General features: G+C 34.7%; 1 protein-coding gene across 3 annotated transcripts in view; it reads left to right on the forward strand.

The window, feature by feature from the left end:
- Positions 1 to 771: 771 nt before the first annotated feature.
- Positions 772 to 15441, forward strand: part of LOC139503197 (tubulin polyglutamylase TTLL7-like) — a 36178-nt gene continuing 21508 nt past the window's right edge. For 2 of the 3 annotated variants that reach the window (XM_071292981.1, XM_071292948.1), the window contains exons 1-2: positions 772 to 883; positions 8575 to 8650. In XM_071292981.1, coding sequence (XP_071149082.1) covers positions 8599 to 8650 — 52 coding nt within the window. In that variant the 5' untranslated portion in view covers positions 772 to 883; positions 8575 to 8598. Of the gene's footprint in view, positions 884 to 6488; positions 6591 to 8574; positions 8651 to 15441 lie in introns of those variants that run through there. The other variant, XM_071292956.1, reaches the window with a different exon arrangement.

Consider the following 15441-nt stretch of genomic DNA (forward strand, 5'->3'; position numbering starts at 1 on the left):
ATATATATGTCTTATGTCTGACTTTTGAAAATTGTTCAAAGTGCAAAACACTAAGATTGAAATACGACTGCATTATAATAATAAACGATGTTTACATATAATTCTCAAACATAATTGATACTAACTAAATACGTTTTGAACTAACAATTCTTTTGACCTTTTCCTGAACATGCATCTCAATAGAAATATACATGGCGTATAATGTATGTGATTTTTTTATTATCTTTATTTAAACTAAATTTGCTTTTTTTTTTATATTTTTGTCACTTGATTTCCTGTGTCTCTTTTCTGTCACGTGCTTTTTTAATTTGTGACTTTTTCGTGTGACTTTTCATTTTCGGTCACTTTTTTTTGTACATGATATTTTAATGCTTTATATAATATTGTATGAGATAACTATTAGATATTTTAATGCTTTATATAATATTGTATGAGATAACTATTACATCTTATAATGTGTATATTAATCTCAAATACATTATAATATAGTTGAACACTGTTCCCGTTAAAGTTGTCCAGAACGAATTGACCAATCACCTTGGGACGAACTGGTTGGTACGAATTGGTGCTTAAAAGAATCATCCATATACCGATTAGTTATGAACAGGTGCCCGTTTCCAATTAATTTAATTTGATTTTCAGAGTGTTTTAAGAATATTTATTTTATATCCCAACCTAAAAGAAGATATACATATTAAGTAAAATTGATGATTAAAGAACTGCTATATATTGTATCAGTCACAGTAAAATTAATTAACGCCGAATGTTTTATAAGTTGCTAAGCAGAAGCGTCTAACGTTTTGATCACGTGATAAAAATGGCGATGTTTACAACAGTGAATTCCCAAAAGTCCTAGACACGATATTTCAATATGTAATCCTTGGTAAGAATTTTAGAGTGTAATGACTGTAATTTTAAATTATGACTTTGACCCAAAACGTATATCTTTACAGTTAACAACAATTCATTCTGTAATAAATTGAGTGAATAGTAGTGGGAACACTCTCACTTCAAAGTGCAGAATTTTTGCAATCTCCACTTTTTGTATTTTACTGTTGATCGACTAGATACTTAGAATTAGTCTGCTTATATTTTCAACAACGATCTATATGGTTTAATGTAATATTTTGTTGAAGGGGATGTGGTTTATGTTGATTGAGTCTTGATCGAGTTGCATCTAAACTGGTCACCTATAAATTATCCCATCTAAATCTCCACTCCAAAGAAGCTTGTTAGATCTATTGTTACTTTGGAATTAATTGTATGAGTATTTGTATGAGTTTTACAAATTGAACGATTTACTACAAAACTAACCAATTATATTGACCTCAAATGTTTAAAATATACTGTGATGCCGCATAATAGGTGTCATACACCTTATCGATATTTGTCTGCCATTGCTGGACATTACACAGGTTTCCTTAAATTTTGAGGTCATAATTATAGATTATCATTGGTTATCTCACCGAGATTGCTTTTCTCGCTTGAGCCGGTCACGGCGAAAGCGAGAAAGGCAATCGAGTTGAGATGACTAATGATAATCTGTTTATCGCTGTTTTACCTATGACGACGTTGTCAATTTCATGTTAATTTCGTTAGCAACTCCACGTGGCTCCTTAGTTTCTAGCGATAATTTCCCATCTCAAGCGAGTAGCATGATATGAAAAATATCACAAAAAAGATCAAAGGAAAAATGCACAAAATAGCGATAATACAAAATATCTGACACCACAATGGAAAAGTGATTATTGTATGACATTAAATGTTCAAGTAGTACAGAGTATCAGGTTGGCCGGGAATAGCGATAAGGTGTATTGGGGTCTAAGTGTAACGCAGTATTCACCAATATTTTTTAGGTTGGCAGGTGAAAGTCAAATAATTTTGATGTGAAAAAAGGAAACTAAGTTGGGGGCACAGGAAATCACATGCAATTTTGAAAACAATAAGGGGGATCTGGGATCAAACTCCCAAATGAGACTTGAACCTCAAAGATTACAGTGAACTACATGTACTTCCTAGGCTCCATTTAACTTTGATCTATAATAGTTTACTTTTACAAATTGTGACTTGGATGGAAAGTTGTCTCATTGGCACTCATAGTCCACATCTTGTTATATCAATTTATTTTTCTCCTATTTGTGTTTTTTTCAAAGGCATCATTACCACAAAACCTTAATTCATCCTACCATGAAGAAAGGGATCATGTGACACATTGGCATCAAAGATAATGATTTAAAAATTGCTGAAATGAAATTGATAAAGCCTAGAAAACTTTCGTGTCAGTACAACTGCATTCATTTTTTTTGAAATTTTGAAATCATTAGTCTGTAAAACAAAAATAATAGGGTTCTAACTATACTTGTACAAAAAGAGAACCAAGCTGTATGTTCATTATGATTTATCATCTGTGGATGTATTCCAACCATTAATCACAAAATTATGCAAAAAAATTACTATCATTGAAAAAGTAACCAGTTTTCCTTTGCCTCAAGTACATGTATGTATGCCCTGAAATTGATTTCATGTGGTTCCATGAACATATCTGCTTTCCAATCTAACTGACTTGAAATCACATTCAAATAGATATCAAATCAGAGTTGTTAGCAACTATAGGTTGCAGTTTAGCCTTCAACAATGAGCAAAACTCATACTGCATAGCAAGCTATAAGAGGCTCCACAATGACAAAATGTAAAACAATTCAAATGAGAAAACCAACAGCCTTGATATTTTAGTCTTAGATACATGATTTTTGTTTTACTTTATTAATAGTTGTTATTGGCTTTGAACTAGATCTCAGTAACTGTGAGTACTCTAAGATCTGTACTAAGTGTCTTTTTTGTTGTTAGGGATGAGGGATTCAGATGGATGTACCCTGCCATGTCTTGTCTGTGTTTTTGTTTGATGTTTTCTATGTAAAAGCCTTTTTCAACTGATTTTTAGCTAACCTGGCCTAATGGGCTAAGTGAGCTTTTCTTGTCACTTGGTGTCTTTTCGGATCTGTTCACTTATACAAAAATCTTCTCTGAAACTACTGGGCCAAATTTAACCAGACTTGACCACTATCATTATTTCTGTTTGAAATTAGGCTGTTAGTTTTGAATCATTTCATACATTTCATGTTGAGGCTTCTTATAACAGACTATACAGTATGGGTTTTTTTCATTGTTGAAGGACATATAGTTGATTTTAATTGCTAACATTCCATTTGATTATTTCATTATCCCTTTGGTTAACAGTTGTCTCCTTAGCTATCATACCACATCCCTTACTTTTATATTGATCTTGCTTTCAATAACTTCCAGAATTCTTTAACACCACATTTAAAATGATTATTGTTTGGTTTATAATGGAGTTATAGTAATTTGTTAAATTATTTTTATAAATTAAGTATACTTTTTTCTGCACTGATTTTTGGGGTGAAGATTGCTTTCATGCAATCAAAACTCTTATGTGGCTGGCTTGATAGTTTTTAATATTCCTGCATGGCTTTATCACTACTTTTGAAATGAACAAAAATAGCACCTGTTCAATGACAATTTATTACATGACTGTATATTTAATTATATGTTTATGAAATTGAATTATAAGCATACGAATAATTATGATTTTAACTATTGAACTTCATTAAGTTCAATGAAGTATTAATAATGAAATTAATTAAGTAATTTTATTTTACGATCTAATAGTTTTTAATATAATTTGCTCTATAAAATATTGGCTGTTTTTGACTATACAATGTGCATGTATATACGTATCGGGTATAAGCCTAATTAAGAAATCTTCAAAATATCAGCATTTTGGTTAATTTTCAGAAGGTTTCCGTCTAAATGGAAGTGGCCGCAATTGTATTCATTCTTAATATTTAAATGTAAGTTGTTTTTGATGATAAAACATAACATATATAAAGGTTGAGAAGGAAAACAGATGCAGCGACTTTCAATTTTGGGATACGATTGCTTTCAAGCAATCTGTAGACTTTTACCGTTGACTCAGGGCTGCATTCCCTCACATCAACCGTTTTATTCTAAACATTCAGCAACATCTCAGATTCTTATGGTTGTCTTGCTTTAAAAGGTAAAAACAGGCAAAAGGATTGAACATAAACAACTTTCCTGTAATGTTCTTCTCATAATCTTCATGTTTGATATTTTCCTTGACCTATATGCATGTTTTTAACAACACGGAAAATCAGAATTAAGCAGTATTTATATTTAGTGTTTTTATAAATTTAGAAACACGTCAGAGGGAATTCCCCAGTTTTGATAAATGTGAGAGTTCTCTGAATTCCAATAAATCTATTTCTGTCATATAAGAACTGAATTAGAGTTTTTCCATATTTCACCGTTATGAAACTGATATTTGATACTGTACTCTCATAAAGAAATGGAGAACCATTCATCATATTATTTAATAAACGTTCTTGTTCCAAATCGCAAGTCGTGGGTTTGTTTGTGTATTAATGCACATACGTATAGTTTTCTTGATTTTAAGGGGTATCAGATTGAGTGGTTGCTCTGGATTCCACGCTTCATTGATTAATTTGAAACTCATGGGATTCTTTCTATGTCTGTCTGCTATTGAGGGTTATTGTTGTTGCATAATTTTAAATCATATCCATCATTTAAATTAAAATAAATGTAGTCCACATCGTAAAGGTTTACCTAACACCCCTTCAGCCGAACTGGAGTCTTCCATATTATCATTTCGAGTTGTCTCCCTTCCGAAAGTATTTTCAGTCAAAATACGACAATACGACTCGTCAAGAAAAAATATTCGTTAGATGTCAATTAACGTCGTATTATATTCAGAACAATCTCAATTTAAACAGAGGAGTGTGTATGGAAAGGATTCATGCCCCACTGACCCAAAGGAAATTATATTTAAAGAGTTAGAAATGGGGTTCCTCCTAGAAATAACGGTGATAAGATACATGTACGAAGTGAAATACCTTCTCTCACTCTCAGAGGCTGCTGTGGAAAGTAAACGTGGAATTGATAGTACAAAAATAAGACAAAATAAGTACATTGCTAATACACTTGTATCCGTGATTGGCTATTTTTAAAGTTGATTGCTTATACACTTGTATCCGGGATTGGCTATTTTTAAAGTTGAGTCACTATTCAGATTATTACATTTTGCATGTGCAGTAGAATTAGTTTTGAAAATAATACTATCCAGCTGTACCAGGGCTGCCAAAAATGCGTGAGACTCACGCATGTTTATCCTTTTTTGCGGCAGTATCCTTGGATCTATTTTTTTTCCCTCTTTGATCTTTTCAATTTTGGCCAAATCTCACCCATTTGCTTAATGAAAAGTTGGCAGAAGTGCAATACATGTGTCAATGAAAACTATGGCAATTGTATTCCTCAGAGCATTCTACTCTTTGATTGACAAAAGCCATCTGAAAGTGACATATTATGGCATATTTGATAGATTTTTCATATTTAAGCTTGGATTTGAGCGTCTTTAATGACTATATTAGTTCAAGTCTTTCACATAAACTAATTGAATCTACTGAAGTAGACACTTAACTGTTTAAAAAGTGTCCAAGCTGCCATGGTGTAGTGGTTAGTGCATCGGACTACTAACACAAAGGTTCCTGGTTCGATTCCCGTCTGGGATTCCCTGAAATTTTCGGCGCTCCCTTGACACCATTTGCGAGTATGGTCTTGAGGAAACGATGATAGTCTGTCGGAAGGGGATGAGAAATGGCTGACCCGTGTTAAGAGAGAGCCATATCTTTTGCACATTAAAGACACCCTTGTAGATTTCGAAAAAGAGCAGGCTATACCGCTACAAGGCAGCACTCGCACCCGCAAAGTGGAAAGGGATTAATATAAGTTGCAAGACTTGTTTCCCAATCCACTATAATTAAATATGTTTAAACTAAAAAGTGTCCAAAATCTTTCATCAGATGAACCTGAATTTTTAGGCCAAAATCGACTCTTACCAGACCTACTCCTCTAAAAAGTTTATAAACAACATTACCAATATAGTTATGAAAGGGACCCTTTCAAAGGGTATTACAAATGTATTTATTATTTTAAATTATGTTTCAGAAATTCAAATTTTCTCATCTAAAAAAGAATTTGGTTTAATATTGATTTGTTATAGAATTAGTAGCACAAAAAAATGCTGGTGACAGGTCTTCTGAGAGGAGGTAACTCTTCTCTTTGTTAACCAAATTTCTCTGATTGTTTATGCTGCTTTTAGTGTAAATTAACTTTTACTTCTTGTTGATTCATTGTTAAAAATTTATATCAGCAACTACTAGGTCTTGAGCAAGGAGATTACTTTTCTCTTGAATAACAGCAGTTCTTCCATCATAAATGCAGCTTTTAGTGTAAATTAACATTAACTTCTTGTTGATCAGTGTTAAATGTTTAATATCGAAATATTACAACCTGGATTAATGACCTGTAAAAACATTTATTGTTACGCTGCCAATATTTTAAGACATTATATCTAAATATTTAAACTCCGATATAAGTTCGTGTGTTGTGATAACATTCAATATAAAAAAAATATGGCAGTCTTGGAACACAAAAATGTGAATTTTTACTGAATAACTGATTTTCATTTACAAGAGGTAAGAATTAACAGTATAATTAATTGAGTTATATTTAAATTATAATTTTAAAACTGCATCATATTATATTTGTAAATGAGGTGTTTAACTATATGTTACTTCATGAATTAGATTCTGGAGGTAGATTAAGGTCAAAGATATTTTTTGGTTTAAAAATTCCATAGGTGTTCAAAAGTGATCATAAAAATTGTAATGAACTATATACATGTAATAGGTAAACAAGTTGAAATCTCTGATTATTTTGCGTTATTTATTTTTTGTTTGAACGATCAGAAAATATGACCTTGCAGCTCTTGCATGATCTAAAAGAGTGTTTTATACTGGTAAGATTTTTGAAAAAAAGGTTCACTGGTGTATTAAATACATTGATATTTAGAATCAAATATCATAAGCTGAACAATAAAACGTTATCTATAGGAATAGAGTGCAATTATCATTTTAATTGACTAAAGAATGTTTTTAAACACAAATTTAAACATTATTTTTTACACTCAACGGTTTTTCTACAAATACGTGTGATTTTCCTGATTATTTTACATTTATTTTGGTTTTTAGTTTATTATCTTCAAAGTCTGTGAAATTTCATTCATTAGATCTTCTGGTGAAGTACAATGCTATTGAACAAATTTGAGTCTCTAACCAACATTTTGAAGTGATTTAAATGCTTAATATAAAAAAGAAGATGTGGTATGATTGCCAATGAGACAACTCTCCACAAGAGACCAAATAACACAGAAACTAGTATCTATAGGTCACCATAAGACTTCAACAATGAGCAAAGAACATACTACCAATGTTAATATTTTGGTCACTATGCCATGAGACACATTTATTTTATTAAGTTACATATATATTTTTTGTTTTCAAGTTGGCCTTGATCAAATCTGATCATCTTCAAATAAGATCATTAGATTTTTTCCCTTGTTCCAAGTATTATGATAAATCAGTGCCATTTGGATGCAATTAAATTAGTTTTATTTTGGTTGACATTTGAAGGTATTGTGTCTCAAATATCTTCTCGATCTAAAAAAATTAACATGCTGTTCACAATGTTACAGATCCACATAATGCTGTGTTTTAGTCTCATGGTTCAGATATGATTGTTAAGTTATTGTTAAGGATGTGAAGAAAAGGTGCATTAAAAGTGTAAAATTAATGTGTCTCACTGTCACATCGACATTTGAAGATAAATATAGGATTACTTATAAAGAGTGATTATGTAACAGTATAAAACTTGTATTATACTAATCCATTGGGGTGGCAGCTTTCCAATACATACTAAGTGAACTCATATTTCATGCAAATTGACTCCAATGTTATTTGGAGAAAAGGTTCACAAAATCGACAATTGTGATTTTTGTTTTGTCTACAGACTTAAAATCTAAGCCGTTTTCAATTTTTTACACTTCATAACAAAATTTATATATAAAACTGTCTATATTATTGATTACTAAACGGCCCAATCTCTTTGTGGAAGTCAATCTTCAGAACAAGAGTATCATAGAATAAAAAGGCTGTCAAGACTGATTAATTAATGAAGACAGTAAATATTAAAACATACACTTGGAAAGATTCTTCAGGCCAAAGTTTGTACTGCTTGTATGGATTTAACTCATATAACTGCTACAAGGTTGCTGATAAATCCAAAAGTATCACTGTCATAATACATGTATCATAAAGATTGCAACCATATTGGGAATGGATTAAATATTGAATTTTGATTACTGTATGTATGTAGGTTGAGCAGTAATAGAAGATAAACCTTTTGGGGTAACATAACAGACCATGTGATCATTCTAATGACTTTTTTTAGAAGTCTTCAATTTTGTAGTTGCTCAATGCTTTGACAGCAACCTAACAAATAATAATCATTCAAAACCATCTAGAGGGCAACGTACAATATTAGACAGTTATACATTTTGAACTTCAATAGTAAATGGAGGTTTAATATACGTATTCAGATCTTAAATTTATGTATTTCCAGGTATTTAAGAGTGAACATATAACTATGCCAAGTATTAAACAAAGTGGATCTCTTAGTTCTTTGGCAGACAGACAAGGTATGTTTATCTGTTGTATAAAGGCCTTATTTGGTTCTGATGAAGAAAGATTCATTCTAATTGATTATAACATATTTTACATTGATTCACGCATTGTTTTTAAATGGAATTACTACATTGTATAATCCAAAGTAACACATGATGTAATGGCTTCACTGTCTGATACACACAAAATGTCAACATTTCCCATATTCACTACGTTAATTGTTTATAGTAAAATTTCTATTGAAATACTTTAAATTAATTAGTACTTTGTACCTTTCATGTCTGTCAAATAAAAGTAATAGGTATATCAGAATTCCGGTGTTGGGCCAAGTGAGCTTTTCTCCTCACTTGGCGTCCGGCGTCGTCCGTCGTCCTTAACTTTTACAAAAATCTTCTCCTCTGAAGGTAAAATTGTTTATCAGGTCAAGATCTATCTGCCCTGAAATTTTCAGATGAATCAGACAACCCGTTGTTGGGTTGCTGCCCCTAAATTGGTAATTTTAAGGAAATTTTACTGTTTTGGGTTATTATCTTGAATATTATTATAGATAGAGATAAACTGTTAACAGCAATAATGTTCAGCAAAGTTAGATTTACAAATAAGTCAACATGACTGAAATGGTTAATTGACCCCCTAAGGAGTTATTGTACTTTATAGTCAATTTTTAACAATTTTTATAAAATTTGTAAATTTTTACTAACATTTTCCACTGAAACTACTGGGCCAAGTTCATTATAGATAGAGATAACTGTAAGCAGCAAGAATGTTCAGTAAAGTAAGACGTACAAACACATCACCATCACCAAAACACAATTTTGTCATGAATCCATCTGCTTCCTTTGTTTAATATTCACATAGACCAAGGTGAGCGACACAGGCTCTTTAGAGCCTCTAGTTTCATACCCGTGCTATAACTTTGTAGTCTAGCTGTGTCTACTACTTGTAGTTATTTTTCATTGCACATGCATTGAAAAGAGTTTCAGATTGATCCTTTTTGTATCGAATAGAATAGTCAAAGGCCAAAATCACTGTGAAAGGATGACCCTTCATCATCATAAACCATTATCCTTGTATTAAATACAAAGAATAACTGTGCTCCTACAAAGTCATTATAATGTAGGCTTAGGGTGGGTTGCAGCCTATGCATATGTTGAAATCTAACCTTCATTAAATTCAAGCAATAGTTCAGCTATGATCATCAGTGACCTTGGGGTATTTGATGAGTTGGAAATCTGGTGAATCAAGGTCAACCTTGTAATTTATTGAAATAGTATAAGAGCATTATGTAGACTAGGAAGGTCCAAGTGCTGATAAAGTATCAGTAAAAATAAGTTTTCGAATTGCAACAAGTCATACACTTTTATCTAAGGTTTCAGGCCAGCATAGTCTGCAGAGCATTGATTTATTATTTATTGGAAAGCTTTCATTTAAGGCTGTGTTGAGAAATAACAGTCACACTTCCATAAACAACACTAAAAACAAGTCAAATATATAGAAACATCAAAAGGCTGAATTAATTTTTATGTTTACATTCCATTATTAAATTGTTGTGTACAAAGGAACCCTGTGTTTATTTTGTTAAGATCATCCCAAAATAACTAAAAAGTAATCAGAAGAAATTAACAAACAGAAGAAGTTAAACATAGCTATTTTATAACTACAACACAATAAATAGTTTTACCAAGGAGGTTATAGACTCCTTGGTTTTACATAGTGAACAGAATAAAAATGGTATATTGTAGATATTGATCAGAGGTATCCTGTCAACATTTAGGTAGTGTGGTCTAACCCTGTATGTGGCAGGTGCGTTGGACTCCAATCTTTGTTGTCAGACTAGGTTTGTCAGTTTTCCTTCAGAAGGTCTATGGTTATGTTCTTGCACTCTGACCTCCTGTGTTGTCAGACTAGGTTGTCAGTTTTCCTTCAGAAGGTCTATGGTTATGTTCTGGCACTCTGACCTCCTGTGTTGTCAGACTAGGTTGTCAGTTTTCATTCAGAAGGTCTATGGTTCTGTTCTGGCACTCTGACCTCCTGTGTTGTCAGACTAGGTTGTCAGTTTTCCTTCAGAAGGTCTATGGTTCTGTTCTGGCACTCTGACCTCCTGTGTTGTCAGACTAGGTTGTCAGTTTTTCTTCAGAAGGTCTATGGTTATGTTCTTGCACTCTAACTTCCTGTGTTGTCAGACTAGGTTTGTCAGTTTTCCTTCAGAAGGTCTATGGTTATGTTCTTGCACTCTGACTTCCTGTGTTGTCAGATAAGGTTGTCAGTTTTCATTCAGAAGGTCTATGGTTATGTTCTTGCACTCTGACCTCCTGTGTTGTCAGACTAGGTTGTCAGTTTTCCTTCAGAAGGTCAATGGTTATGTTCTGGCACTCTGACTTCCTGTGTTGTCAGACTAGAATGTCAGTTTTCCTTCAGAAGGTCTATGGTTATGTTCTGGCACTCTGACCTCCTGTGTTGTCAGACTAGGTTGTCAGTTTTCCTTCAGAAGGTCAATGGTTATGTTCTGGCACTCTGACTTCCTGTGTTGTCAGACTAGGTTGTCAGTTTTCCTTCAGAAGGTCTATGGTTCTGTTCTGGCACACTGACCTCCTGTGTTGTCAGACTAGGTTGTCAGTTTTCCTTCAGAAGGTCTATGGTTATGTTCTGGCACTCTGACCTCCTGTGTTGTCAGACTAGGTTGTCAGTTTCCTTCAGAAGGATTATGGTTATGTTCTGGGACTCTGACTTCCTGTGTTGTCAGACTAGGTTGTCAGTTTTCATTCAGAAGGTCTATGGTTATGTTCTGGCACTCTGACCTCCTGTGTTGTCAGACTAGGTTGTCAGTTTTCCTTCAGCAGGTCTATGGTTATGTTCTGGCACTCTGACTTCCTGTGTTGTCAGACTAGGTTGTCAGTTTTCCTTCAGAAGGTCTATGGTTCTGTTCTGGCACACTGACCTCCTGTGTTGTCAGACTAGGTTGTCAGTTTTCCTTCAGAAGGTCTATGGTTATGTTCTGGCACTCTGACCTCCTGTGTTGTCAGACTAGGTTGTCAGTTTCCTTCAGAAGGATTATGGTTATGTTCTGGGACTCTGACTTCCTGTGTTGTCAGACTAGGTTGTCAGTTTTCATTCAGAAGGTCTATGGTTATGTTCTGGCACTCTGACCTCCTGTGTTGTCAGACTAGGTTGTCAGTTTTCCTTCAGCAGGTCTATGGTTATGTTCTGGCACTCTGACTTCCTGTGTTGTCAGACTAGGTTGTCAGTTTTCATTCAGAAGGTCTATGGTTATGTTCTGGCACTCTGACCTCCTGTGTTGTCAGACTAGGTTGTCAGTTTTCCTTCAGCAGGTCTATGGTTATGTTCTGGCACTCTGACTTCCTGTGTTGTCAGACTAGGTTGTCAGTTTTCCTTCAGAAGGTCTATGGTTATGTTCTGGCACTCTGACCTCCTGTGTTGTCAAACTAGGTTGTCAGTTTTCCTTCAGCAGGTCTATGGTTATGTTCTGGCACTCTGACCTCCTGTGTTGTCAGACTAGGTTGTCAGTTTTCCTTCAGAAGGTCTATGGTTATGTTCTGGCACTCTGACCTCCTGTGTTGTCAGACTAGGTTGTCAGTTTTCCTTCAGAAGGTCTATGGTTATGTTCTGGCACTCTGACCTCCTGTGTTGTCAGACTAGGTTGTCAGTTTTCCTTCAGAAGGTCTATGGTTATGTTCTGGCACTCTGACCTCCTGTGTTGTCAGACTAGGTTGTCAGTTTTCATTCAGAAGGTCTATGGTTCTGTTCTGGCACTCTGACCTCCTGTGTTGTCAGACTAGGTTGTCAGTTTTCCTTCAGAAGGTCTATGGTTCTGTTCTGGCACTCTGACCTCCTGTGTTGTCAGACTAGGTTGTCAGTTTTTCTTCAGAAGGTCTATGGTTATGTTCTGGCACTCTGACTTCCTGTGTTGTCAGACTAGGTTTGTCAGTTTTCCTTCAGAAGGTCTATGGTTATGTTCTTGCACTCTGACTTCCTGTGTTGTCAGATAAGGTTGTCAGTTTTCATTCAGAAGGTCTATGGTTATGTTCTTGCACTCTGACCTCCTGTGTTGTCAGACTAGGTTGTCAGTTTTCCTTCAGAAGGTCAATGGTTATGTTCTGGCACTCTGACTTCCTGTGTTGTCAGACTAGGTTGTCAGTTTTCTTTCAGAAGGTCTATGGTTCTGTTCTGGCACACTGACCTCCTGTGTTGTCAGACTAGGTTGTCAGTTTTCCTTCAGAAGGTCTATGGTTATGTTCTGGCACTCTGACCTCCTGTGTTGTCAGACTAGGTTGTCAGTTTCCTTCAGAAGGATTATGGTTATGTTCTGGGACTCTGACTTCCTGTGTTGTCAGACTAGGTTGTCAGTTTTCATTCAGAAGGTCTATGGTTATGTTCTGGCACTCTGAACTCCTGTGTTGTCAGACTAGGTTGTCAGTTTTCCTTCAGAAGGTCTATGGTTATGTTCTGGCACTCTGACCTCCTGTGTTGTCAGACTAGGTTGTCAGTTTTCCTTCAGAAGGATTATGGTTCTGTTCTGGCACTCTGACTTCCTGTGTTGTCAGACTAGGTTGTCAGTTTTCATTCAGAAGGTCTATGGTTATGTTATGGCACTCTGACCTCCTGTGTTGTCTGACTAGGTTTGTTAGTTTTCCTTCAGAAGGATTATGGTTATGTTCTGGCACACTGTCTTCCTGTGTTGTCAGACTAGGTTGTCAGTTTTCCTTCTGAAGGTCTATGGTTATGTTCTGGCACTCTGATCTCCTGTGTTGTCAGACTAGGTTGTCAGTTTTCCTTCAGAAGGATTATGGTTATGTTCTGGCACACTGACTTCCTGTGTTGTCAGACTAGGTTGTCAGTTTTCCTTCAGAAGGTCTATGGTTATGTTCTGGCACTCTGACCTCCTGTGTTGTCAGACTAGGTTGTCAGTTTTCATTCAGAAGGTCTATGGTTATGTTCTGGCACTCTGACTTCCTGTGTTGTCAGACTAGGTTGTCAGTTTTCCTCCAGAAGGTCAATGGTTATGTTCTGGCACTCTGATTTCCTGTGTTGTCAGACTAGGTTGTCAGTTTTCCTTCAGAAGGTCTATGGTTATGTTCTGGCACTCTGACCTCCTGTGTTGTCAGACTAGGTTGTCAGTTTTCCTTCAGAAGGTCTATGGTTCTGTTCTGGCACTCTGACCTCCTGTGTTGTCAGTTTTCATTCAGAAGGTCTATGGTTATGTTCTTGCACTCTGACCTCCTGTGTTGTCAGACTAGGTTGTCAGTTTTCCTTCAGAAGGTCTATGGTTATGTTCTGGCACTCTGACTTCCTGTGTTGTCAGACTAGGTTGTCAGTTTTCCTTCAGCAGGTCTATGGTTATGTTCTGGCACTCTGACCTCCTGTGTTGTCAGACTAGGTTGTCAGTTTTCCTTCAGAAGGTCTATGGTTCTGTTCTGGCACTCTGACCTCCTGTGTTGTCAAACTAGGTTGTCAGTTTTCCTTCAGAAGGTCTATGGTTCTGTTCTGGCACTCTGACTTCCTCTGTCTACAAAAATTGAACCAATGGTGCTAAAAATGTGGTGTTAAACACAATAAATTGATTATAAACATCAGCTGAGGATTAAATACAACTACATATAACTTTTTGCTACCCTGGATTCATTATTACTCAAGGGGTACATATTTTCCTCTGGTTTTTGTTTGCATAGGTAAGTCACAATCCAAATGTTAATTATAGCCTAAATTTTTCTTTAGGTTTGTATGCAGACTTTGACAAATATCATGAAGATTAAAATTTTCCCTCAATCCACAAAAAATATTCAAAATAAATGAATCCACTTGTAAAATTTATGATCATTCAAATTTTTCACAACCATAACTTTGTGGCTTGACTAAAGTATGGGTTGAAATTATGACCCAACTTTTCCAATCTTTCAACCAATAAGATTTCAATTACTTTGATTTTTAAAAACTTTCATTTTGAGTTTGTAAATGAAACTGACTTGTTGCGAGACAATATGGCTGAGGAACAGGCAATATTTGTAAACAGTTAACCCTTGGTAGGATAACTAACTAAATAAACCATTTTAGTTTGTTATGCTCTAGTACAACTCTACCTCTGAACCCTGAAATGGTTTCGGATAGAAGACGGTAATACTTTCATTGAAGGGGTGTACAGAGGTAAGGGAACATGGGAATGAGGAGATTGGAAACCGGAGTCCAGGGGCCAGAACAGATTGAAGAGGGGATTTAAAATAGGGATATACTTTGGTAGGGAAGAGGGAATCCAGGTCCCCCTTTCCAACCCCTATTCCTTGGTCAAGTTTGAGAACTGTCTGATAACTATAGATTTCTTCCTGTGTCTTTCCTTTAATCTATATAAAAGCACTGAAAACAATTCTAATCAATTAGTTATTATGTCTGCATTATAAAAGTTTTATTACATTTCTCCTGATAAGTTTCCCACATTTTTCACGGAAATCATTGATTGGTTATTTTTGACAAAATGTTCAGTCTTCTTAGAACTGTAAAGGTAATAAACAAACAAAAAATAAACAGCCATGTTTTTCCTAACAGATTTCATGTTTTTTTCATTAACACTGCAGAAAAACACAATGCCTAAAGACTGTAAATAATAGAATTTTTACATGTTCATCTTTTTCTTTTTTACTCTTTATTTTCTCTTTATTGTGGGGTATTTATCAATGTAAATAATGCGACTGAATGGGTATCACAAAAGTACACAATATTAAGAACTCGCTTTCTAATACTTTATACATATGACAGTATGCAGATTTTCCTGAAAATGCAATAATTTTATCAAGTA

The sequence above is a fragment of the Mytilus edulis genome, chromosome 1, assembly GCF_963676685.1.
Source record: "Mytilus edulis chromosome 1, xbMytEdul2.2, whole genome shotgun sequence".
Taxonomy (NCBI): domain Eukaryota; kingdom Metazoa; phylum Mollusca; class Bivalvia; order Mytilida; family Mytilidae; genus Mytilus; species Mytilus edulis.